This window comes from Heliangelus exortis, chromosome 2 (assembly GCF_036169615.1).
Source record: "Heliangelus exortis chromosome 2, bHelExo1.hap1, whole genome shotgun sequence".
Taxonomy (NCBI): Eukaryota; Metazoa; Chordata; class Aves; order Apodiformes; family Trochilidae; genus Heliangelus; species Heliangelus exortis.
This window is the reverse complement of record NC_092423.1, coordinates 146,384,841-146,410,424: the sequence shown is the minus strand read 5'-3', so window position 1 is coordinate 146,410,424 and position 25,584 is coordinate 146,384,841. Positions and strand designations below refer to the sequence as shown.

The following is a 25,584-nucleotide window of genomic DNA, read 5'->3' as shown; positions in this document are numbered from 1 at the left end:
ATTGACCAGAAAATGCAGAGACAAAACTTGATATGAATGTTTTTAGCACAAAAGGAAGTAGAATACTGGTGATGAAATGTATAGATGTTTAAGAGCCACATTTTTAAAATGTTTTGTAAGATTCATAGATGTTCTGAGTACCAGGAGCCCTACTTGCCAAAGTTTTCCATACCTTTGAGCTTAATAAAAGTTATTTCAGATACAGCTGTACAGTGAACTGTTTTGAAAGAGTAATATGGGCTGCGTTCCTGAAGCCAATGTGGATTTATTGGACTGCTGGGAGAAAAAGTACTTATATGCATATTTAATTTTCAGAAAAAAATGTACCATATCATCCATAATGATTCCTTAACAGAAGAACACAGTCTGAATGCCCTCAATTAAATATTAAGTATTATCAGGAAGGGAATGCTAATATATCATTCATTTAGAGAAGAGTGTCACAATAATCATGAGAGCTGTTTTCTGGGTCTATTGGGTCCCTTGGCTGTGACTAAGACAATTTAAATATGACTACAGGTAACTAACTCTGAAGATTTATTTGAGATTTTAAGCAGCACTTTGTGTATAATAAGAACCAAGTGCTGAGTTTGCATCTGCTCATGTACCACAGAGTAATGAAATAATTGTAGAAACAAAGACAAAAATGTTTTTGTGTCCCAGTTGTGTGTCTGTCCCCCATGTGCATCACCCATGCAAAATTCAGGAAACTCACCTGGCATTTGCAAAATGAAATCACATTCCACACCAGTAAGGACTGGTATTATTGGTCACAGTTTCAGGCCTGGTATTTTTTTTTTCTCAAATCCACTCTACAGATTGTATCTACATGTTTTTCATTACTTTCTTTACTTCTGGCTTCCTGCAGTTACAGTGGTACCTTTGCAGCTCACGTTTGCTTTTTTATATGCCCAGCACTTGTTGGTCTTTGCATGCATATAAAGAACTTTTGATCTCTTGCTGTAGTAAAAAATAGGCTAAACAAAAACACCTCTTAGAGAAAGATAGATTAATTCTTTTGCCTGTTTTAAGATTTAAATGGGAAGTTCAGCAAAGATGCTGGAGCAGCAATTGTGCCACATTTTTCTTGGTGCTGTATTTGTACTTTTGATGCTGAAGGTAGTTTTGGAACATTAGGAACTTCTCCTGAGATGTCAGTTTTTGCTCAGGATGGAGCATGATGGGTTTGTGACTTGAATCCATCTTTCCACAGTAAACTTCATGAGCTCTAGGTTATTCCTTGTTCTGTAATTGCTGTGTATTTTGTCTCAGTTTCTTTTAAGGTCAAGATTCTCTGCAATTAATGCTGACTATAGAAAATCTCTTCTGGCCTGGGGGGATTTCAGAGCCCTTTCTTGTTGACTTTTGTTACTAGTGCTTTCCTTTTGGCAGCATTCATGGAATATATTTCCTTCTTTATATTAGAAAAAAAAGATAAAGCAATAATAGTAATTCTGTGTTGTTGTGAAATGCCCTTCTCATACCCTTTCATAGACTTTATTTCCATTTCATCTTATGCCTTTCATCAAATGGTTTTCAAAGATGTTGCTTCATCTTCTGTTTTCCTTACGTGCAAAGTCATCTGAAGAGCAATATATTTTAATTCTTCCCTAATTATTTTTCTATTTCAGACAATTCAGGAAATTAAAGCTGTTTTGGCAGCACAGTATATTAGATCTTCTATAACCACATTTTGTGTGATGTGAGCTGGTCAAAGTTCCCTTTATATTAGATTAGTAATTCTAGTTTAATGTATAAATGTTTAGTATGCGTTATAGCATAATATATTTAATTTAATTTGCTTTTATGCCTTACCGTACATTTAATAAATCAATTATTTAACCATTTACTACCTATGAATCATTCTGTGATACTGAAATGATCATTCCCTGTAATTCATGAAGATACATTACACAAGATGGAAGTATCTTCCCAAGGAAAGGGGCAAGGGCCACATTTAAGCACTAGTATTGTGTTATTTTGTCTTTCTTTCCTGAGTTTTGTGAGGAAATATTTAAAGGATAAATTAGGAAGTTGTTTGTAAAATAAATGAAGGGCACATGGCTTTTGAAATGTGTTCCTTTTTGCTTCAGGAGACATTTTCATAATATTTTGCTTCACTGGTGTTTAGGTTGGGATAAATAAACTACTTTAAATAGTTCATGGCATTGTGGCCCAATCTCGTTGCTTTTTTCCAGTGAGTCTTAAGAACATCCAAGAGCTTTTACATACCAAGAGGAAGGGCATAAGATGGAAACAGATGATTTGTAAAAAGCTTCTCATCTTCAGTAAACTTGGACTTGATTTCAGTAGCATACAGCTTATATATCATTGGTGTACAGATGCCACTGAGACAAAGAGACTGATATTGTCATGCTTGGCTTCCCAGTGGCCTCCATGTTATCCAGAAGTAATATCTTGGAAACTGTTATACTAAAAATTTCTCTTTCTTTTCCCTTTTTTACAGAATGGCTATCCAAGTTGACAAGTTCAGTTTTGAGAGCTTCCCAGAATCCCCTGCAGATGGGACACAATTTGCAAATGCAAAGCAGCTGGAAGAAGAAAGGCAACAAGCAAAAGGTCTGGAGATTAACAGCAAGCTGGATATTTGCTGGAAAATTATATCCTTTCATAAACAGTTGCTTTAAAAATATATAAATAGATGCCCTATGACACATCTTATTATATAATTCAACTCACTTTAGAGCAGTGTTACTGAAAAGAAAAGTAATTAGAACTACGAAGCGTATCATAATTATACACTGGTTAAGGTTAATCGTGCTTTATGTTATTTAGATGAAGCTGGGGCCTTACTCTAATAATTTTTTCTGAGTCATTGAGCATACCACAAACCCAGTGTGTTTTTCTCAACGTTTTGGCAACTGGGAAAGTATAGGTAGGATTGATGAGGAGTAGTTTCACAGCCTCAAATTTTCCTGTTCTTTCCCCCCCCCCCCACCTTCCTGCGTAACAAGATCCTGAAAAACAACATGAAGCTGCATTTTGAGACTTTCCATATATTTAATTAAGCAAATCAGGACATATTTGAATAATATATTTCCAAGTCCTCTTTATACATTCAGTAATATATCTTATCTTGGGTAGTCTTTTTAAAGCTCAAGAAGGACTTGCATGATTCCTTAGTCATCCTAAACATAAAATTCCCCACAATAATAAATGCAGTAAAGTATTGCTTAGTGATTATTAATAGAAATTACATTCAGTTTAGAGTTAAAATAAACCAGTGGTGGTGGTGTTAATTTTGTAACTTCCGTGAAAAAAACTTGTGCTTTTCATGTTAAAAATACAGTTTTTCATGATTTTCATCCAGGGAATGTTCTGTGCCACCAGCAGCCCCCCCAGCCCATGAGCTGATACTCAGCATGTTCCAGAAGATTTATATTTTTCACTCGGGTCATTCTCAAATTCCTGTGCTAGTCCATGGCAGAAAATGATACAAGAGTGGCTATCAAGTAGTGGCTTATATTTAGAGTTGTGTTTTTGTACTTTTAATTGCACCTTTATCTAGTGTTCTGAAATGATTTTTAGTTACTAATTCTTAATTTACTAATTATTAAATTAGCTGACAGGATTAGTCAAAGGCAAGACTCGGGACATAAATGAGGCTCCTGGTGCCTGGTTCTGTCCGTGCTCCCTAAGCTACATTTCAGAAAGAGTTATGCAAAAATGCATAAAATGCAAAAATGTCAATATTTAACCAGAACTCACTTATAAATTTCCTGTGTTATGGACAGATATAAATATTTGTTGATATCACAGTTGAATTCTTATGCTGGAATTGAATGCATAGCTGTAATAATTTTGTCAGGGTGCAAAAATATATCCTCATTTATGTCTGTTGCTGAGCAACACTGTTTTTACATCCATTCTGTGCTTTGTATTTAAACCCAATTTCAATACCAAAACTCTGACAGTTAACATATAAGTCAGTACCTCAGAAAACCAATAGAACAATGCATGAATTTGGTGTGTTAAGTTAGTGCAAGCCTTAGTTTCTGTGTTTTTAAGATGCAGCACAAATGTTCTCTCTGTTTCTGGGACTGAGGCTATTCTAACAGAAAGCAAAAAATTGCTCATTTGTTTAAAGATCCTTGAAGAAACATGTACATTGTTGTACAGATTTTGTGTCCTGACTAGAGCCCATCTTTTTCATCCTTTTATTTCTTATTGCAAGTTTAGATTTGAACCAGAAAAAAAAAAAAAGTATCCTCTTTATTCTAAGTTTGAGAAACCTTCATTTCTGAGACATCTGTCCTCCTGTCACAGTACTTTGACACTGGCCAGCAGAGTTTATTTTTGTACTGATGGACAGAAACACAGAGAAATGGCTCAATGGCTTAAATGCATAATTCTTTTTTTCTTTAAGAAGGCAGCCTCGATGCAGCCAAGAGAGAAAAACTATCTGCAAAAATACTGAGGGATAGAGTTGCTGATGTTTCTTGCTAGAGAGGTTTTTGCAAAACCCTTGTGAATGGCAGGACTGAGTGATCTTGTTGGTGTCAACCAGCTTGGCACCACTCAGATTGTTTCACCTAACCTTTCTTTGCTAAGTGTTTTTATGAGAAAGAGAAATGTATATTTTAGAGAATACATTTCAGACAATCTTATATTGTTTACAAAGGAAGGGGTATATTTTGCTTGCAATTTCTTACATTGGTACTTCACTGGATGGTGACATATGAAACCATCACATAAACAAATGCTGCAAACCTTGGGTTGCATTGACTGCACTGAACAGTTAATTTTATGAAACTTAATTTTATGAAATTAATTTTATGAAGCAGTCAATTTTATGAAATTTGATTTTAAGCTAGTTTTATGAAACTCCTGTGAGGGTCAAAAATAGTTAAAAAAAAAAAAAAAATGAGGATTTCAGGTTGTATCTGTATGTCTTGATGGGCACCAGAAGTATTTTCCAGTATGGAAAGTCCATTTTCCATGGCTTTATCCAGGGAAATATTCAGGGTTTCCAGTGATGAGATTTTCAGTGCTTCACTTGTTGAAGTATTGCAAAACTTGATTGTTTTTCATTTACTGTTGGAGGGCTGAAAGCAGGAGATAAAGGCAGCACAGCATGGTATTCTGTTCAACCTTTTCTACATTTTTGACAGAAACAAAATTATGAGAAAGTAGCTTATGAGAAAGCTTACTGCCATTTCAACTAAGAAACTATTTCAACTAAGAAAAATATTGGAGAAATGTAATTTATTGTATCTTTGAGATTATAGGTGTATTGAGGTACTGAGATAATTTAAATTAAGAATATGCTGAACTTCTTTTTCATCTCTTAGACAACATCTGGTATCAGCTTATCAACTGGAGTTGGTTTTAAAGAGGATTTGGACAGGCAGAGCACATGCAGTATTACAGTGGCTGATGTTTTCAAATTATGCTTTTCATCATAATTTGTAAATATTTGAAAAGCAAATTTAGATTTTCTTCATGCATTCTGACTTGTAGACCCAGGCATCAGACTTTTTTTTAAAGTTTCTCAAATGCTGAATCTGTTGCCCAATGTATGAAGATTATGATCTTTTTACTGATACTTTGTACCTGACTTCTTCAAAACCTTGAGTTAAGAAACATCAGGTTCCTCATGTGAAAGATGAAGGGAAGGTTGAACTTCCCTTTGTGGTCTTTACATGCCCTTCAGTTTATTTGATTAATTGATTAGTGCCATCTACAATTTTAGCTCAGAATTTCAAATGTGTCCAGAATTATTTCAGAGAATTTGATCACATGTAGGTGATCTTTATTTTTAGAAGAATAAACAAGGATTTTTCAATGGTCAGATGATGGGAGGAAGTTTTCATAGAAAATTTTTGCAAGGGGTAGCATAAGAAGTTATTTCAGTTTTGTATCTGTTTTATTTCATCATAAATCTTGCTGCTGCTTGATGAACAGCCTTTCATGATTCTGGGTGCCTCGTGGAGCAATAGGATGAGGGGGGACAGTTTCAAACTGAAGGGGGGTGGATTTAGATTGGACAAAAGGAAGAAAATTCTTTACTGTGAGGGTGGTGAGACACTGGCACAGGTTGCCCTGAGAGGTTGTGGATGCCCCATCCCTGGAAGTGTTCAAGGCCAGGTTGGATGGTGAATGCTGGGAGGTCTCTCTGCTTATGGCAGGTGATCTTTAAGGTCCCTTCCAACCCAAACCATTCTATGATTCTGATGCTATGTTTATATAATAAACATATTATAATGTATAATGTGGGCTTTAGGAGAGGAGACTGTGGAGACCTGACAGGCAGAATTGCTTTCGGGAGGGTTCCAGAAGACATGATGGACCTCTAAGGGCAATCTTCTCAAAGCCCAAGAGTTGCAGCAGTCAACAAGGTTCATCTGACTCTTCAAGCAAGACATATCACAAGGTGACTGTTGCAGCAAGTTAAATTAAGCAAGTTGCAGCAAGGTAAATTCCAGTTAGGTACTAAGAAAAATCCTTTTTACAATGAGGCTGCTCAAACCCTGGAACAAGTTGTCCAAAGGTGCTGTAAATTTGATGTCCTGGAAGGCATTGAAAAATTCCTCATGAGACCTTGAGTAACCTGATAAAATTTTAATATTTTGTATGTCTTGAGCATAGGGCAGGACAGTGACTCCAGAATTGCCTTTCAGTAGAGGTTATTCTGGGATTTGTGCAGCCACACTGTGGGGTGGGGCAGGGAATGACCATTGAAAACTCTTTTCCTCCCCATTTCCTGCTCTTCCTAGGGCTGATTGCAGCCAGAGAAATTTTCTGATCTACTCTGAAAGAATTGCTATTTCAGTGAAATGGCAGCACTATAACTTCTTGGAATAATTTTCTTGAAAATATTCTAAACCTGGCTCTAACAGCCTTTAAAAAATGAGATTTCCAGTACCACCTTAAATATCCTGTTTTGTTTATAACTTTCCTAATAGTTATATATTTTTTCTTACTTCAACCTTAGTTTCTGTGATTTATGTGAAGTCTGTCCTATTTACAGTGTTTTCTTACATTTTGGAAATTGTATTCTGTGTCCCTTCCTCGTTTTTTTTCTTTTCTATATTTAAACCTAATTGCCAACTTTTCAAAGGGCATTTTCTTTCAGGCATATTGCTGATGTTGCTCTGCAGTATAGCTATATTTTTCTTGATAAGTGGGATCCAAAGCTGGAAGCAGTACTCCAGGTGAGGTTCCTTATAGAATAAAAACTGTATCTTCCCTATTTCACATCTTATGCTTGCTCTGAGAACTATTCCTGACTTCTTTTTCAAGTGTCCCCTGTCTGATTGATTTTTTTGCATGTTGTCTGAATAATTATTACCAACTTCCATTTATAGATTTTTTGATTTCTTAGAGGGTGATAGTTGGAACTTTTCTTCATTGATTTTCATCTAAGTGCTCTTCCTAAGTTCCACTTATTTCTTAGATTTGTGAACACTGACATCTTTCCAAATACTTTTATGACTGGTTTCGTATTTAATTTGTATATTTGTATTTAATTTTCTAATTAAAATCAGAATTTTGAATCAGAATCAGAATTTTGAAATGATTACGTATTGGGCAAAGCCTTGACTCATCTCATCTGACATGCTGTCTGAGCTTGACAGCAAACCACTGATAACTGCTATTGAAATTTACTTTTCTGTTTGTCTGTTCAGCTTTTGATGATTTCATCTTCATCATAATTATGAAGCTTCAGTTATGAGAATATTGCATGTTACAGAATTTCTGTACATCAGTAAATGATCCCTTAGGAATGCTTTAGTTGGATGGAGCTTTACATTTTCATGCAGCTTCTCAGCATCAACAATTACTTGTAGAAGTAACTGTTAGTTAATAACCTCCATAACGTAATGTAATCAGTTTTTATAATAAAGTACCACAATAATAATCAAGCAGAAAGCTTAAAATATGACTAAGGCTACTGCTGTAAGTGAACTGTGATCATTAATAATTTAAATCTGTTTTTCATTGGTATGATTTCTATTTATGAACATTCACTAACTTGTTTATGTTGTGTGCATGCTTCCACCTGTATTTATTTGCAAAGGAACCAAGAAACATGTTATTGGAAATTAATCTTTTTAGAAGGATGCAAGATGTGGAATGCAGCACAGCAGACAGAAGAAAAACCTGGGTAACAACCATTTTAAAAAATCTATTGTATTTTTAAGCAGTAGGTTTTAAACAACAGGGTGTGTTACAACTGTGGGTAGCCAGCTACACATTAGACAGTCAAGATAATATAAAATATCAGAGTTTTCCTCAGGGAAATAACTAGTTCATTTGACTGTCATTCAGGTTTTTGGTATGAAGCAGTTTATATCACAATCTGTTGCTGAAGAAACGCAGAATAAAGGTGCCAGCTGTGAAAAAGTATTTTTTTTTTAATTGTTTTTTACACAGCATGTACTTATTGGCACTGAGGGCCCCATTGAGGCTGGTGGGACATCTTGTGCAAATGAAAGTGTCTTGAACTGGCAAATGTCCCAGTTGCACTGGGAGCTGGAAGTCAGCTGTTTCAGTCTGGGCTGTTGTGTTTGGTGTTACTAGCAGAGATTTGACTCTTGGAAGTGAGGCCTGAGTCAACAAGGATATTCAAGAATCTGACTCCTATGGAATCATAGTGAGATTTCAGCCACTGATTTGGAGCTTTGGTTAAGTAGATATTACAGTCAGACTGGACTTTGTTAGGCTGTACTTCCATTTGTCTGTACAATTTAGGTTGGAAAGAACCTGTTCAGGTCTGGTATAGCACCCTGTGCTGCAAATTGTGTCCAGTACCCCTCTTGGTGTCACTGTACTTCTGCATGAAAAGTCTGGCTCCATCTTCTCTGTACTCTTCCACTATAATAGACAGTAATAAAATAGCACCTTAGGCTTCTCTTCTCAAGACTAAACTAGACTTTATTGAACGATCTTTAAGGTCCCTTCCAAACTTGGCCATTCTACAAATCTGTGAAACATCACAAATGTGTTGTGCTCCAGCTCTAATCATCTTGGGAACCCTCCAAGATAAAGGGAATTTTATCCTGTCTTTCATTGTCTTGAGCTGGGGAGCTAGAACTGGACACAGGATTTAAGAAGTTTAGGTATGTCTCTTTTTTATGAGCTGAGGTATAGCTGTGCATACTCTTTGCATGCAGCCTAAGAAGCACTTGGTTCCAGAAATAATCTCTGTCTGTGCTTAATGTGAAATTGCACCATGTCTTTTGCTTCTTTATCTGCTTTGATAGCATTTACTAATGATAAAGTATGGAGAATCACCTATTTTATAGTTATTCTATAATGGTATCTGAGACATTAAGCTTTCTGTGGAGATTTAGGCTGTAAAATTTTGTAATATTCTAGGCACTTCTGTGAGCCATATGTGAGTAAATTACAGTTAACTTAGTTTAATGTTACAGTTAATGGCAACCACTCTGTTTTAAAACTTCTTTTAAGCACTTCCTTTTTATTAACGTTTTCTCTCACTTATATTCCTTTCATTAGAAATGTGATAACAGAATTATTTGTCTGCTGTATCTATAAAGTAATTCAAATTATGTATTCTCTATCCCATAGTTTGGTTTATGGAAATTATTCTGTTGTGCTTCTGTCCCGGATCTTTTCAGCAGAAATGTTTTTCTGAGGTGGTATTCTCCTGCCTTCAATTTTTCAAATAGATGTTTTTTGTTAATGGTGTTTACAGCTTTCAGATTCTCTGGGGTTTGTGAATTATTCATTTTTTAGTCCTTTTAGGGGTAAAAAAAAAAAAGCAAGCTGTTTAAGACATCTTTTAGGGCATAATGGGGATTATTACAAAAAAGAGAATGCTATACAAGATATTGATTTTCCTCTTCTGTCATCTCCTTCAGCTCTTGAGTCTCAATCACTAATAGTTAGATCTCATTTTGATCTAAGGTTTCAAGACTTTTCTTTCAAAGCTCCTGGAGAGCCTGTAAATAATGTCCTGTGGTAGAAAGTATTTTTTCATAGTATTTGTTAATTTTCTCTTAATTGACACAAATGAGAATATACTTCATCAGCCAGGTGATGTGCCCCCCTTTCCAGATTTTTGCAGAAAAAGAACTGATCACGTTTAGGAGCTGTTGCAAAACCACAGATATTCTTCTATTCTTTCAAATATATCTTTGATGAAGAATCCTTTTAGAGTCATCACTTGAAACCTTGATCAAACTTGCTTCCTCATGGTGGGACAGCATTTCTATCTCCAAATGAAGCAACCATTATGAAGTTGGATAAGGAGAATTTTCAAGTCCTGGAGAGGATCCTGCTTCTCTTTTGAATTTGGTTTCTGTGTGATGCTCCCATCCAGGGAAAGCATCAGCCAAGCTGGAAAGAAAATAGTTTTGCCAAAGTGGTCCCAGTGCTTCCTCTCAGCCTCTTGTAGGGGTTTCTTGAGGTACAAAAGTGTATGAAAAGCCAACAATGCAGCTTTGGCCAAATAGGAGATAGTACTGACGTTTGCATGTGCTTCCAAGCCCTTTATTTTCAGTGCCTTTCTGGACTCAGGGAGGTAGAAACCAGAAAGCCAGTGCTCTTCCTCTTACAAATACATGATATCTTGATTGATACATCACATGAAATTATTATTAATTTGTTTCAGTGGATAATTCTGTGTTTGTGTTGCATTGGATATTGCCTATGCTTTTATCTTAGCACTTGTGGAGCCTCTTTTGAAGCCCTTAAAAAAAAAAAGATTCTGCTCTTCCCAGCAGTTTGTTTCAGAACTTCACTGTCCCTAGAGTAAGAAAAATTCTCTAATTTTTCTCATTTCAGTCTGAGCTCTCTTCTGAGCTCATACAGGAGGGATTAGAAACTTGCAGGCTATGTGTCTGTATGATTCTTGTGTGATGTGTGCCCTTGGTGACACTGTCACTGCATTGTCTAATGTCCCTGCACCTCCCAGAACAGGCAACAAGCCAGCATTGAAAGCTATCCTGGCCCACTTTTAATCTGTTTTTCATTGCCTTATTAAATGTTATCCTCTTGGTTTTCAGGTTGCTCTTAATTTGTCATTTTGAATTCTTGTCCTGCACCACAGATTTCTGCTTTATTACAACTTCCAGACTTTTTGTCCCCTTGTGTTTTACTGTGGTTCAGGTACATTCTACTTTTACAACTTTGTATTTAAAACTTCTCAGTGGAATTAATTTTTTATTTACATATCTATTACATATTTACATATCTATTTTTTACATAGCTATTATTTACATAGCTATTGCTGTAATTATTATTGTTAGCCAATTAATGCATTAATAAGACCAAATATGTGACATTAGTTTTAATGAGTCTCTAGCTTTCACTTTTGGTTTGCAATAAGGAAAGTTGTGTGTGTTACATGCTCTTTTTCTCTCTGAAACAAAATATTCCTTAATTCAAATTTACCCTTCCTTGAAGCGTGAAGGGGAAGCAAGTGTGGAAGGAGTTCTTAATCAGCTGGTCCTGGAGCATCTACAGTTGGCTCCTCTCCAGTGGGGTGAGTAATGTCAAAATTTATTGATCTTTTTCAGATGATAAACTGGCTTCTACTTTTTATCATCAGGAGGATGATAAGATTTTCATTTACTGAAAATCTGTGTTAGAGAAGAATATGCTAGGTTTTTCTTTTTCGTTGGATGTTTTTCTTAGCTTCAGATAAAGGTAAAATTGAAATGTGTTTTGTTTTAAGTGTCACTGTTCAGTGAGAGTAAATATAAAACCTGGGTGTGCATTTTCCCCTGTCATTTGCAGTCCTAATTGCGTTGTAAGAGAAGTGGCTGCTACTCAGATTTTTCCTTTGCCTGACAGTGTGTGTTTTTAAAATAATTTCTCAACAATATTTCATACAGAATTGTAATTTACTTTGTGGTCTTTCTCTTACCCCGGTCTAGACATTTGTGTTACTAACTTTATAGATACAGGAAAAATTTACTCTGTGTAAAGGAACAGTTTCTCTTAATTTTGCATTTAGAATGAAATTCCAGCAATGAAATTTAATCTAATTTTGAACAGTTGTGACAATATGACTTCTGTCTGAGATTCTTAACAAGGCTTGTTCAGAGGCTTTGGAACACATCAGATTTATCCCCAACACTTCTCTTTCAGTTGCAAGTATCAAAAAAAGTCTGCAGTTCATCAGAAAATCCTTCTCAGAGCTTTTGCTTTTAAATCAAATTAAACTCCATACACCTTACTTTAATTAATTTGAGGACCTAGAGAGAACTAATTTTAAGGAACAGGATGATCCATGACCATTTTCCACATTAGCTGGTTAAACTGAAATAACTCCAAACTATAATGACTATAACATTTGAGTGCTGTATTAAATACTTGGTTGGTTTGGGTTTCTTTGTGTTTGGGTATTTTTTTGGGTTCTTTTGGTTTTTCTTTGTTTTGGTTTTGTTTTGTTTCGTTTTGTTTTGTTTTTTTTTTGGGGGGGGGGGGGGCTGTGGGATTTTTTCTGTTGTCTTGTTTGTTTGGTTTGGTTTATTTTTTTCCAAGCATGTAAACCAGCCTCAGCTTGTACATTAAAAATTGTAAGCACTTTTCTTTATAAATAAGAAGAAAAAAACTGGTAATGGCTTAAAGTTTTTGTTGTTGGAAACATGTTGAGCTTCAACCATAATCATCTGTCTCTGAAATTATACTTATCTGGCCACTGTTCTTCAGAGGATTCAGCTGCTTGTATGGCTCTGTCCTTGTCCTCAGGTGTAAAATCAGTGGCTCTGGGTCAGATGTGGGATGTGAGCTCCCCCCAGCCACCTGAGAGGCATCTTTGTCCTGGGCAGTGCCATTGATCTTTGACACCTTTGTTCCCTGGGCCCTCTGCTTGGAAGTTTTCACTTGGCATTTTTGCTTGGGCAAATAGGAGGATGATTTGAAGGGTGAAAACTGTAGTTTTTTTTTTCTTTTTTCGTGTTTTGTTGTTTTTCTTTTACTTTCATACTAAATTCCACTATTTTCTTACTAAAAGAGGCTTTTTGAGTCACAAGATTGTATCTGGTATTCCTGCCTAAATGGTGATATTCATAGGTATTCTGATGCACAAGATAGAAAAAATGAATTTAGCACTGATTGACCATAAAATCTCATTATCTGTCAAGTTCATAATTTCTCAGGTTGTTCCTTTATTCAGTTAGAAAATCGTGGTTACTTTAGTTTTCAGAATGTATGAGCACCATAAAAACATTTGGTGATATTCTCTGCCTCATAAATGCAAAATCTTTTGAAGCACAATCTCTTGGCTGATTATGGAATATGTGTTAATTTTTTGCATTAAATAAAGAAGGGAAAGAGAGATCCTATGGGATACCCAATATTTGGTTTGCCATAACATACATAAGATACATCCTTTAGGAAAGTTCTGGTGGCAGAAGATAGTGGTTTAGCACAAGTCTATTTTTATGTCTCAATCTGAACTTAGTATTGTGAATATTACCTATTTTGTGTAATTTGTAAAATATGTGCATGTAGAAGCTCACTGCTGAGATTATTGAAAATAATATTTTTATAAATGCCTGATTTTACTTGAAAACAACAGCAAAAAAAACCAAAAAACCAAACCCTCAACCAACTAAACAGACAAATAAACAAACAAACAAAAAAAAACAATGGAGAGATTTTAGTTTATTTTAATTAACCGTGACATCAAATATTCAGAATTTAAACCTTTGCTACTTCATTTCATGATATGTATCCCACGTGGTCCCTCTAGAAAATGTATCCTGGCAATACAAGGCAATTTATAAATGTGTGGAATGGAGAAGGATTTAAAAATTTGGTGGGTGTGAGTGATAAGGAATTGTTGATATGTGTGGACAATCAAGAGTCTGGGTGTGTGTATGTGCACACACTTATTCAGACAATGTGACATTTTGTCTTTCCAGGTTAAAATTGTTTTTTTTTGGCTCCAGAATGTGTTTCCTTTTCAGCACTTGTAGGCATGGTAAAGGTCTGTATTTTAAGTCATCTAAGATGGAATGCAAATTCTGCTTTTTCTGGGTTTTTTTCTCGGAATTTTGAAGTGACTGACCTTACCTGTCTTGTAAGAGCTCTTTTAGAGGTAGTGGTCTGTACTGAGTAACAGTAATGAGATAAAAGTTATTCAGTGTCCTAAAACCTCTTTGACCATTAGCCTTTCTGCTAGAAGAGAGCTATAATTTTAATGTATATCATTAACAGGGCAATAGTGTACAGATCTGCTTTTCTCATCCTGCCTCATTAAATGTTTTTATGTAATTGACAAAAAATTACTTTAAAAATAGTGTAATCTATGGCAGATTATTTTTTTTTCCCTTATTAACAGCATTGTAGACACAGCCTTGCTTTGCTTTTAGTTTTGCTTTTCTATGTGTTAGAATAACTTCTGGTTTCCTGTGGATGTTATAATACCAGCTTCCATTGTAATATAATTTTTGCATATATTGGCTGAAAATTTTGCCTTAGTATTACATGATAAAATTGATACTATGATTATTCCAAGACTTTTGCTATATTGATGGCTGCACTGAAAGGTTTACTTTATTATAAGTGCCTACACTGACACATGAATGAATATTTAACATGGCTTTGATTAAAAAATGACTGGCTCTTGTTCAAATTTATAAAAGGTGGACTTCAAAATTCCTTTTAAATTTGTCATATTTAATTCATTTTAGGTTTAATATTAAGTTTCTAAAATTATGAAAGCATATTGAATTAATTTTTCTTGTAAATTTGACAGTCCCATCTTTTCTAAATTAAATGCAAGGCAAAGAATAGAATTAAAAGTCAGTGGCATTGAAGTTTTGGTCTGAGTGTTAGAAGTCAGCTCTGAAGGTTGTCAGAGATAAAATGTGGCTCTTGGTGAACAGTGTTGGTTGTGATTTCCTATAATTAAATGACTGGGCAAGGTAAGAGTATTTAAAATACAAGGAATAATAAAAAAGAAAGTATGTCAGAGGCTGGACTGAGAGTTCTTAATATGTTGTTAAAATTGATTTTAAGATTTAAGACACCCCTGTAAAATGAAGTTGTCTATTAGGGAGGTTAGTAAATCACACATAATTGAAAAACATCATCTTGCTCAGCACCAGCGAGTTCAGCATTCTTTAAAATTTATGATGTATTTTCTTTTTACTGCTGGGCAACAAACCAAATGTAGGAATAGATGTGGTTTTAAGGTGAATATATTAATATCATCAAATCAAGGAAACATAGCCTGCAAAGTTTAATGAGGAGAAGCAAGACTTCAAAAGCATATGTCGAGCAAGTTCTGTGGTTAGATTTGAAAATGATCATATGGAGGCATTTTGTAGTTGCTGGCTCTGTGATATTTTTTCAATCTTTATTTGATTTATGTTGCAAGCAAGTAAAATTCTGACACGGAGCACTTACCAGTTTGATGGTGCTGTTCTGCATTTCATAGCAGGATTAACATAGGTACAAGTGCTAGACAGAAAATGTTACTGAACTTGAAATTGGCTGAGATTGAAACAGACTGTTGGGTGAACCTGGGAAAGGCTGGACTCAGGATTTTCCTACATTCAGATGAGAATTGTGTTTTAAGCAGGAGCATTGCATGCTGTGCACAAATTTCACGACAGAAACCTACTGAAAATTCTCCTACATAAAGCAATATAAATTTAACTTCCTTCACTGCCCGCAACCACAAGATAAAATATCCTGATCTGAATTAGGAATTTAGAACTATAGACAGATCTAAATGTGCTAAATGTTTTATTGTAGCAGGCAAATGCCTGGCTTTTCTTTCTATAGAAAATAACTGAAAGGCAGTGATTAAAGGTGAACTCCAAAGACTCCAAAGAAAGATTCTAAGCAGCACACACTGGTGAAGCTTCAGCATAGGCAAAGTCCAGAAGTTGCTTTTTGTTTCCATCCATTCTTTGATTTCATTAATTCTTCACTTCTTCCTGTGTAATATACATCAATTTCAAGATGGTTTATAACACTTAAATTAACTGTGGTTATTTCTCAGGATGCAGGATGTTTCATTTGCTGGTATATGATAGAAGGGAAAACTAAGAACAGGGTTGCTGAATGCTCTCCACATCATAATTAAGAAAAGTGGTGGTTAGTAACCAGTCTTAATTGTTTACTTAAAGGTAGAGAGTGCTACATATTTTTGGTAGGTTCACAATAAACTGTGTTAGGCATATTATACTCAGAAAAAAATCAGAACTGAAGGATGCTTTTAAATTGTATCTCACAGGTAGTTGGTTTCAATACAAAAGGAAGATTTAAAAGTATTTTGAAGTGTTTTATGAGCATGTGGTTCTTGACAGCTTGGTTGGAAGCTCTGTCTGGTTAGATTTCACAAAAAATCCTATGGAAACATTACTTTTAAAATAAATTACCTTAATAATTTATTGTGCGTTTTAGAGAGCACCAAATCAGAATCAATTTTCACAGGTTATATATTTCATGGATCTTAAAATTAATTACTGAAACTACTCACCCGTTTTATTTTGCATTTCCCAGTCTGACCTTAGACCATAATGAAATCTTTCTTTCCACAATTTATGTGATTAATTCTTAGGGATTGCAGCAGAGTCAAATCACTGCATCCTGAATACAGTGGAAAATATTTTAAAGTATCTCTCAGTGAATATATGAGGAAATGAAACATCTCCAAGCCTGTGTTTTGGATGTTGTCTTGACACACTGACAGCTTGTTGTCCTCAAGGACCTAGTTAAAAAGAGCCAGATCTCTGCAGACATGATCACTGTTAGGAGTTTTGCTGTGGCCAGGGCAGTCTTCTCCCATATTTGAAATTCCAAGGCTGTCTTGGGTGTCTGTTCCAAGACTAATTTTAGTGAAGAATGGAAAGAAGGTAGCTTTACTTTATCTTCAGTAAGCTAACCCTTCGTAGGCCCTCCACAGAAGCTTGTAGCATATAAAGATAAAAGCTGTGAAGTGCAGAGAGATCAGCAGGGTACATGAAGCTCTGCCCTTCAAAAAGTTATGAGAGTTATTCTATTCAGTCATAATTACTTCTTTTAGAATGACAATTGGCCATTATCATCACTAGAAAGATGAAACCAAGGGTGTTAACCAGAAAAATCTCAAGAGTAAACTCTCTGTAAGGTAAAAAAATCACAGTCTGATTCATAGGAAGACTGAAAGTGAGAAACAATCTGGTGGTAAGTGGATTTTACTAGGTAACCAACTGTTCTGGCCCAGCATTCTGACACCAACCTTTCTCATCCATTTGGGAAAATCTTCAGGTTTTTCATTTTTATTTTTAAGATGCAGGAGAGGTGGGAACACGTACATATCTTAACAGCTTGTGTGCAGGCTGTTTGGAGGATATTTTGGCAATGTCAAACAAGCAACATGCCTCAGATGCTGGGAAGTGTTAAAGGACTTGGGGTAGTTTATTGGAAAAATGGACTAACTTGATAAAAGTGGGGCATCTGGCACATGAATAAAGTTCCCACATGTCAAAACATGCTATTGTGTGATATGTTTGAATCAGCTGTTGTTTCTAATTCCTACCCAAACCTTGAGTACTCCAAACTAAAAGCAAAAACCTGAATAGATGAGTTTCAGACACAACTACTAACTGTTTCGAAGAGAAGATGCTAAGAGAGCACCCTAAAGGGAAAACAGATTAACAAAACCTCTTATTTAAAGTCAGATTCCTTGTGACAGGTTGGGTTGAGTGCCAGTGGTTACTTCATCTCAGATGACTGACAGAGCTGGTAGCTGAAGCTGCAGGTCCAGCATTTCTAACTGCAGTGTGAGGAGCTGGAAGGGAAAAAAGGAATCATAAATACTAAAATGGATTTGTCCAAATATTGGTCTAGGACCAATTTCATTATTATGAATTCACTAAAAATGAATTCACTAATATTATTTCACTAAATATTAAATAAATATATATTCACTAAATATGAATTAACTTAAAAAAAAAAAAAAAAAAAGAAAAAACCCAACAAATGATAAAATGAAAGCAGATATGAGGAGGAATGAACTGATGGAATTTGCTGATGGCTCAAAGTTAAGCACTGCCACCTCTCCCAGAAGAGATCAGGCTACTGTACAGAATCATAGAATGGTTTAGGTCAGAAGGGACCTTCAAAGATCATCCAGTCCAACCCCTGGCATGGGCAGGAATGTCTAGGACACTAGATTAGGCTGCTCAAAGCACCATCCAACCTGACCTTCAACACTTCAACACATCCACAGCTTCTCTTGGCAGCCCATTCCACTGTCTCATCACCCTAACTGTGAAGAATTTCCTTCTTATGTCCAATCCAAACTTATGCTCTTTCAGCTTAAAACTCTTGTCCCTTGTCCTGTCACTACAGGTCTTGACCAAAAGCCTCTCTCTGTCTTCCTTACTATCTTTCAGTGGTCTCAAAACCAAAAGTACCATCAAAGAAATGAAAGAAATGTAGACCAGAAAGGTTATCTGTTCTGAGACAAGCAGTACAGAAATCAGATGTTCAGCCATCTGAAGTGGTTGGAAAGGATCTGGTTAGGTGTTACTCTGAGCCACCAGTGTGATTCTGCTATGAAGAAAAGTGAATGTGATGTGTTTCCAAGTCTGTGATGAAACCTCCCATGGAAAACTTTATAACAAGAGCTCAGATAAAACCAGGATAGGAAAAAGTGAAGCTTTGGAAGTCATCAAGGAACTATGCCTATTTTTAAATTGATGCTATAAAGATACTACACTTAATATAGTGCAGTTCTCAGAAGTTGAGAGCATCTGAGCAGTGAGTTTTATGTTCACTACTGTCTAAATTGGTTTTTCTTGCTCTGAGTTGCAGTATCTCTGAGACACATTAATTCAGCAAAATCAACAGTTAAGTGATCTCCAGGAATCCATCAGAGGTCTTGGACTCAGGAAGGAAAAAAAAAAAACAAGTGGTGAAGTAGGGTAGGGTGACTTTTGGCAGAAGAGCATACTGAATAGAAGCTGTCTCTTAATAAATGCACTCTAAATTTTTAAAGGCCATTAAGGTTTTCAACATAATGTTACAGCAGAGTGTAAAGTATCAGATAATACAAATTAATACAAAAAGGAGAAAAAGAAACAAGACATTAGGGTAGCAGGAAAATTAACTAATTCAAGCTTGATTCAGACATGTGTGCCTAATACATTTCACTATGCTGAATGAGTGAGGGACTTTTATTTCATTTACAAACCATTATTATTTTAAAGCAAAAGAAAAAAAAAGGAAAAAACCAAGCAGGTATATGTAGATTGCTTTTATACAGGTACACTGCTTCTGGCCTTCCCATTAAGCCCTAATGGGTGGTTGAGGAGCATCATAATGATGATAAATCATTACACAGCTTCACGTGATACTTAATTTTTAAGATATTGTTAGAAGTAAATTGAATAATAGATTAATTGAACATCCAAATGAAAAATTAAAAGCTATTGGAATAATTATGAAAGTGGGCTACACTTTCAAAAAGAGGTGCAAAGATAAGTAGGAAGATTGAAAAGACAAGAAAGCTGTCTTGTAAAGCAGTTGGGGAAAAGTATCACCAAATCTGCAGAGAAGTAGATGTATGTTATTTTGTTGGACGTAGAAGATACCATTTGAATAAAATATAGAAAAATATGTTTCATCTTGTGGACAATTATAAAAAGAAAAAAGGAAAGAAGATCAGAAGATGTACGTATTAACAAGAGAGGCAAAAAAGATGCTTTGATCAGGCAGGATTTTAATTACACAGCAATTAAATGGATTGTACAGTTAAGTGTGTAGAAAATGAGAAATGGAAAATATGCTAATAGTAGTGGAAGATTATTCTGTACAGTCTATGCAGGACAGGTTCAATTTGTAATTGGTTTAGGTAGTAAGGAAGAAGAGAGGCCTTATTCTGGAATGTACATGCTGAGCTTTCCTTAGCTGGCTTCTGACATTTGTCAGCTTTTGTTTCATTTCACTTGAAAAAATAATGCATTTGTTTGGAACAGAATGCCATGAATGTTGTAAATGAAAACAGTTCTTTCACTGATTGCATTATACTTTAGCTCAGACTCTTTTTTACTGCTGAAGTGTGTCATTCCACTTCACAGAGGGCTATTGCCTCTTCTGGGTAGAATTGCAAGCTCACTCTTTTGTAGTTTAAAGTTTGTACTTAAAGCGAGTTAAATGGAAAGTGTTCCTTTTGCCTCTCTATTTTACTAAAAGCAAAATTTCCTGAGTATTTGCATCTATCCTCATCCCACTCCCATGTGATTTCTCCCATCAGTTGAGGCCAGCAGGATCTCTCATCAGGAGAAGTTCTCCAGCAAACAGACCTTTGGAGAGGGTAGAAGTTGGTTTAGTTCTCAGTGTTCATTCTGAAGTAGCCCTTTATTTCATCAAGGAAGCTGAAGTGAGTTAAAGACTGTAAAGAGCATAAATCCACCTCAATAAGCCTTGTAATACTGAAATTAATAGCTTCCAACTGTCAGAACCTCAGCAGTACAAGCACAGACCAGAACAGATTTGTCAGAGGAAATGCAAGCTTTGACAGAAGTCTTCTCTTTCATGTTCACTCCTTTTCTCCTTTTTAGTCTGTCTCTTTCAAAATTGGCAACTAGTATCTATTTTTTAGCATAAGAGATTTGATTTTTTTCCCCCCATCTTATTTTCCTCCATTTTGTTATTTTTCTTAGCCTGCTTCTTCTCCCCATTGTTTCTTTGGTAAAACAGTGTTAGAACTTGACTTTTATTTTACTTTTGTTTTTATTTGTATCCCAGACCTGTGTATTGAGCAACACCAAAAGATTTTTTGAAAAGAAAGTCTGAACAATTTTAGGCCAGAAAGAAGCTAATTTCATTAATTTACCTGAATCATTAATTAATTAGATTTTACAAAGGAAGCCAGTCTAACAGAAGAACTTTCCTGAGCTGTGGGTGTGCTTATTGACACTGTATGCTCAGAAATTAATTTAGACTTTTAGTCTTTTTATTTTAATATCTATTCCCTTAATATGCAGTAATTCTGGTTTACTTTTATAATATTTCTGATCACTTATGGATACTTTATAAAAAGTTATAAAAGAAGAAGGGCTTTTTAAAATTTTTTTTATCTTAGCTTATAAATAGGAGCTAATCATATCTGTTTTGCAGGATGGGGTTGTAGAAAAGGATGTCAGAAGGTATTTGGGTTGTTTTCTGTTACATTTACATAGAATCTTGCAGAGTTGTGGCTGAATAATATCAGATGTGGATAGACCTATTAGTGGAGTTTTATATCAAGGCCAGACACAAGTGGTGAAGTAAGGAAAAATCTTAATTACAAATGTTAGTAGAATAGAGAAAGGGTAGAATGTCTTGGCAGTGTCTGGAGTTACTCAGAGAAATAATTGGTTGCCTCCTGTGAAAAGTTCAAAAAACAAAACAAAAAAGCAGCAGCAATCCTCAGTAATTAAAAGAGATGTTAAGGAATAATTATATTTCTGTGCTTTGATAAACACCCAGTGGTCAGTTATTGGAGTGAATGACAGGGTTGGGTTGTTGAAGGTAAAGGAAAACCCTGGGTACTGAAAGTGTTGAACACCACAGATCAGAAACTGCAGAGCAGAACTGGGGGCCACCAGCCCTGAATTTTTCAGGTTGGAAATGTTCCAGCAGTGCTCCCAGCTCCCAGTAAGTTTCTTTTTGTGGGCCATAAAGGCTCAGGGTTGGTTTGGTGCTGCACCCAGACCTGGTGCTGCATCCAGACTCCAGCTGGAGTTTTGCTATGGGAGAGGATCAGCAGCTCAGAGCTGGCTGCTGGGCTTTGCCTTGCTCATCCCTCAGACCAGGAGACTGAGTAAAACATAACTTTACACCTGAACATTACAGACCTGGCCCTTGTTTGAAACCAGATATATTTGTAGGTCCCTCATTCTATCCAGAAATTTAGGCCCATGCATAAGACCCCAAAATAGGAGGTGACAAGTGTCACTGTGGTCCTCTCCTGTGGCTTCCTTTGTTCCCAATAACTGCAACATCTCTTGCTTTACTATCACAGTTTTCTCCATAAATGTTTCACTTCCAGAAAGAAAACATGCCAGTTTCTCTTACTAATGAAACTGTCAAATAGTGGTACTGAAGCAAAGAAAATAAAAAAATGGTGAGAAATGTAAGTTAGGTTTTGAGATTTAGATGGAAATGAGTAAACAGCTGTCAGATGGAGTGAACATCCCTAACTTTGCCTGGTAAAGATAAAAAATTACCTCTTCTGGTTTCATAGTGACTACAATTTTATATAAACTTGCTAGGGCAATCAGTGAGTTTCTTAACATCTGTTGCTAATGAAGTTATTAATTAACAATGTGCTCACTATTTGCTATTTGTGAACTACTTTTGTTAAATGATTAGGCTGTATGTGAAGGAAAGTATTTCTTTCTATGGGTGCTTAACAGGTTTCTATTGTCCACATTTGTTTTAAATTAAACTTGTACCACGAAATATACTGCTTTATGTTATTTAATTCAGAAGTAGATTGCAGAAGGTGTCTCAATATAATTTTGTTTGGAGAGCCTTTTGTAAACTTATTGAGCTCTGTCTGAGAACCTTGCTGTGAATAGGAAATTCAATATTAAATTTATTTGTGACTCATTTCCAGCCCTTTTGTTCTCATGTCAATATTGTTCTTTAGTTTAAATAGCTTTTCTTAGTCCCTGATGTTTGCCTGTTTTTCCTCTCTTTCTTTTATGCATTTCAAGACAGGAGTCAGGACTACACGGGTTTATTTTATTTTTTATTGCTCACCCTACAGTAACCTCTGCCTGTGTGTGTTGCAAAGTTTTTTTGCATTAGATCTGGGTTACTGATTAGATTAGATCTTCAGTAGGGTCATTCCTGAGATGGATCCTTAATGTTCTTAACCTTGATAAAGTAAATCTGTGCTTTTGTTTTCAAGACAATCTATTGCTGCTTATCAATCACCAGACTTGTAGTGAATATTTAGTATTTCACAAAAGATGATGTAGGCTATTGAAATGAACTTCACCTTTCTCACAAGCAGTGGTTTGAGACTGGCAATGATGGAGTAAATCCAACTTACTAAGCTTTCTGGCTCATTTTAAACTTTATGTATTAAGACCAATGTGAATTTTGTTGTTAACTGGCTATAACACAGTGTTTACCAAATTGTTGCTGTCTCTTCTAGCACAGCAGAATCTTGAATGTTTAAGGTGGATAATAATGGAAGCACTGAGTAAATACAAAATAATTAAGCAACCAAACTTTCAGAATTTAATTTTAATTACATTCCAAGCTTCAGCTATCACCATGACCAGTAGTGAAGTAAAGCAGTATCGGGCCTTATTTTTGACAGGGATTAATGTGATACTGGGAAGAAGCATCTATAGTATTTCAGATGGAGTGCATTTTATGTGTTGGTGTGAAATTCCTGTCTTGCTAGGTTTTTTTCATCACTTAGAGTCTTAGCAAACAGTAAAGAAACAGGTTCCACATGATTTCGACAGTAATTTCTCCAAACAGCTGGAATGATTTCATATTTGCCAGGTCTGTGAAAGTCCCCTGGCTGTGCTGGTCATGTTGCTTTTGAAGATATTTTCTGAAGAAAAACCTCCTTCCTGCTGTCATTTGCCCTGATGCTGAGAAAACCATCTGTTTGTGGCTGTGAACCCTGCATCCGTGTAGCTGTCTACTAAGGCCTGGATTGATGTCTGGAGCTTGCTCACTAAGTGGTCAGATATAGAGTAGCTTGTTTCCCTGTAATCTAATCTAATTTGTGTGACAAAGTGGCATTTGTCTACCCAAGTGACTTGTATTGTCCTTAAGAATGTAGAACCAAAGGCATCTTTCTTGTAGTATCCATTGGGGATGCTAGCTGGGAATTCTACAACTGTATGGAATGCCAGGGGTACAGATGAATACCAACTTTCAGTTAGTTTTCATCACACAGTAATTCCTGGGTTTGCCACACACATGTGCAAAATCACAAAAATCCCCTGCAGCCCTGGAGAGCCCTCTCTGGAGCAGAGACCCATTTTTTCTTCCACTGTTGAGGAGGGGATTGAGTGAGCAGCTGGTGAAATCCTGGAAGCTGACCAAGGTCAACCCACTACAGATTGATACTACGATATCTGGATATTGCCATTCAATTACTGTCTTTTGGGGAGTTTGTGGTGCAGTCCATGCAGATACTACTCAAAGGTTACTCAAAGTAGTAGCAAAAGATACTACTCAGATACTACTCAAAGGTTGAAGTTATGCTAGAATGACAGAAGGCAAGGAATGAAAATGAGACAGCACAGGTTTGCTTGTAAAAAAACTGTTTTGGCTTTCTGTCACAGGCCAGAGGTTTGGTTCAGGAGGTCCATTCAGCTGTGCATAACTCAGTTGAGTGAAAATGAACAGAGGCAAACCAGGGCTGTGAGATGTAGTGACACATAGCTGGTAGGGGACACAGCTTGTAATAGAGATAGGTGATGATAATCTGGAAGCTGTTCTTCAGAAGGCACAGTGGCAAACAACCAACTTCTGGTTTTTTGAGTGAAAAAATCCAACTACTTGATCATCGTGCAGAGGTGACCTTCACAGGTTTGCTTCTGTTCTTGTAATAAATTGTTAGGCAATGTAAAGCATGAGATGAAGAGTAACTCTTATATACTGTAATAGCATCATTCTTAATCCTGCTTCTTCTCTAATTTTAAAGTGTCTTTTATATTCCATTGCTGGTAGTAATCCAGTAGTGTTGCCTAATTTATGTAAAATACTACAGATTGTGTTTACCTCTGTATTTCATCTGGAGTTTCAGTCTGTGGAGCTGTTCATTTGCCATGCAGCATGCCATAATAATCAGCAAACCTTGAGTCAAATCAAGCTGGATAGTTGGATGGTGTGAGCTCAGCAGAATTTTTACACATCTAAATTTAAAGATAAAGGGACCAAAGCATTACAGAAAACCAGAGATTCCATTTAGCTCAGGAACTACTTTTTATTCAGATCGTGACTAAACATTGCTCCATAGGATTTTTGCAGCAGTTTGTCTGTGCCTTTGGTTATATCACATTATAGTTTACTCTTCTAATTAGAAAATCACATTCTCTATGGGATAGTGGATGCTTCTCAGTTGCACAGATTCCAAATGTGACACTTGGTTGTTTGGTCATTTCTGTTTTTCATGAAAGTTCATGCTAACAACATCTTAGTCTTTTGGATATTGTTAAGTTCTTCTGCTGGACAGTACTCTTTACACCCAACCTTGCAGTAATAAAGTCTTTGAACCACCTTTGGGAAGAAGCTTGAAACTGAAATATTGTAGTGATGATCCCTATGCTTTTCCTGATGTGCTAAAATCTAGGGAGAAGGCTACGTGAAGGACTTTTCTGATCTCTGAGATAACACTGAAGAAACTGGAGATCTAAATGCAGGTTTAAATATTTGCACTGCTGAAGTGGGATTGCCCTGAGCATTTCATTAGAAATTAAATTTGAGTAAGAGTATCTGGCAATTAATAGCAAATTAAAACTATTTTTATATGCGGTGATTAGACAGTCTTTAATTGTCATTACCATATTCTGATGACAAAGTGAATTAATATTAAAGTTTTCCAACACTGAAATAAACAAAAATAAATATTTTTCTCAGTAAAATTTTAGTCATATGTAGTGTCTAGGTGAAAAGTCTTTTGGG

At 35.8% G+C, this 25,584-nt stretch overlaps 1 protein-coding gene across 4 annotated transcripts in view; it reads left to right on the top strand.

The window, feature by feature from the left end:
• Positions 1-25,584, top strand: part of TRAPPC9 (trafficking protein particle complex subunit 9) — a 489,549-nt gene that overhangs the window by 225,881 nt on the left and 238,084 nt on the right. For all 4 annotated transcript variants that reach the window (XM_071738447.1, XM_071738446.1, XM_071738448.1 and 1 more), the window contains 2 exons: positions 2,468-2,621; positions 11,383-11,473. In XM_071738447.1, the coding sequence (XP_071594548.1) occupies positions 2,468-2,621; positions 11,383-11,473 (245 nt within the window). The remainder of the gene's footprint in view (positions 1-2,467; positions 2,622-11,382; positions 11,474-25,584) is intronic.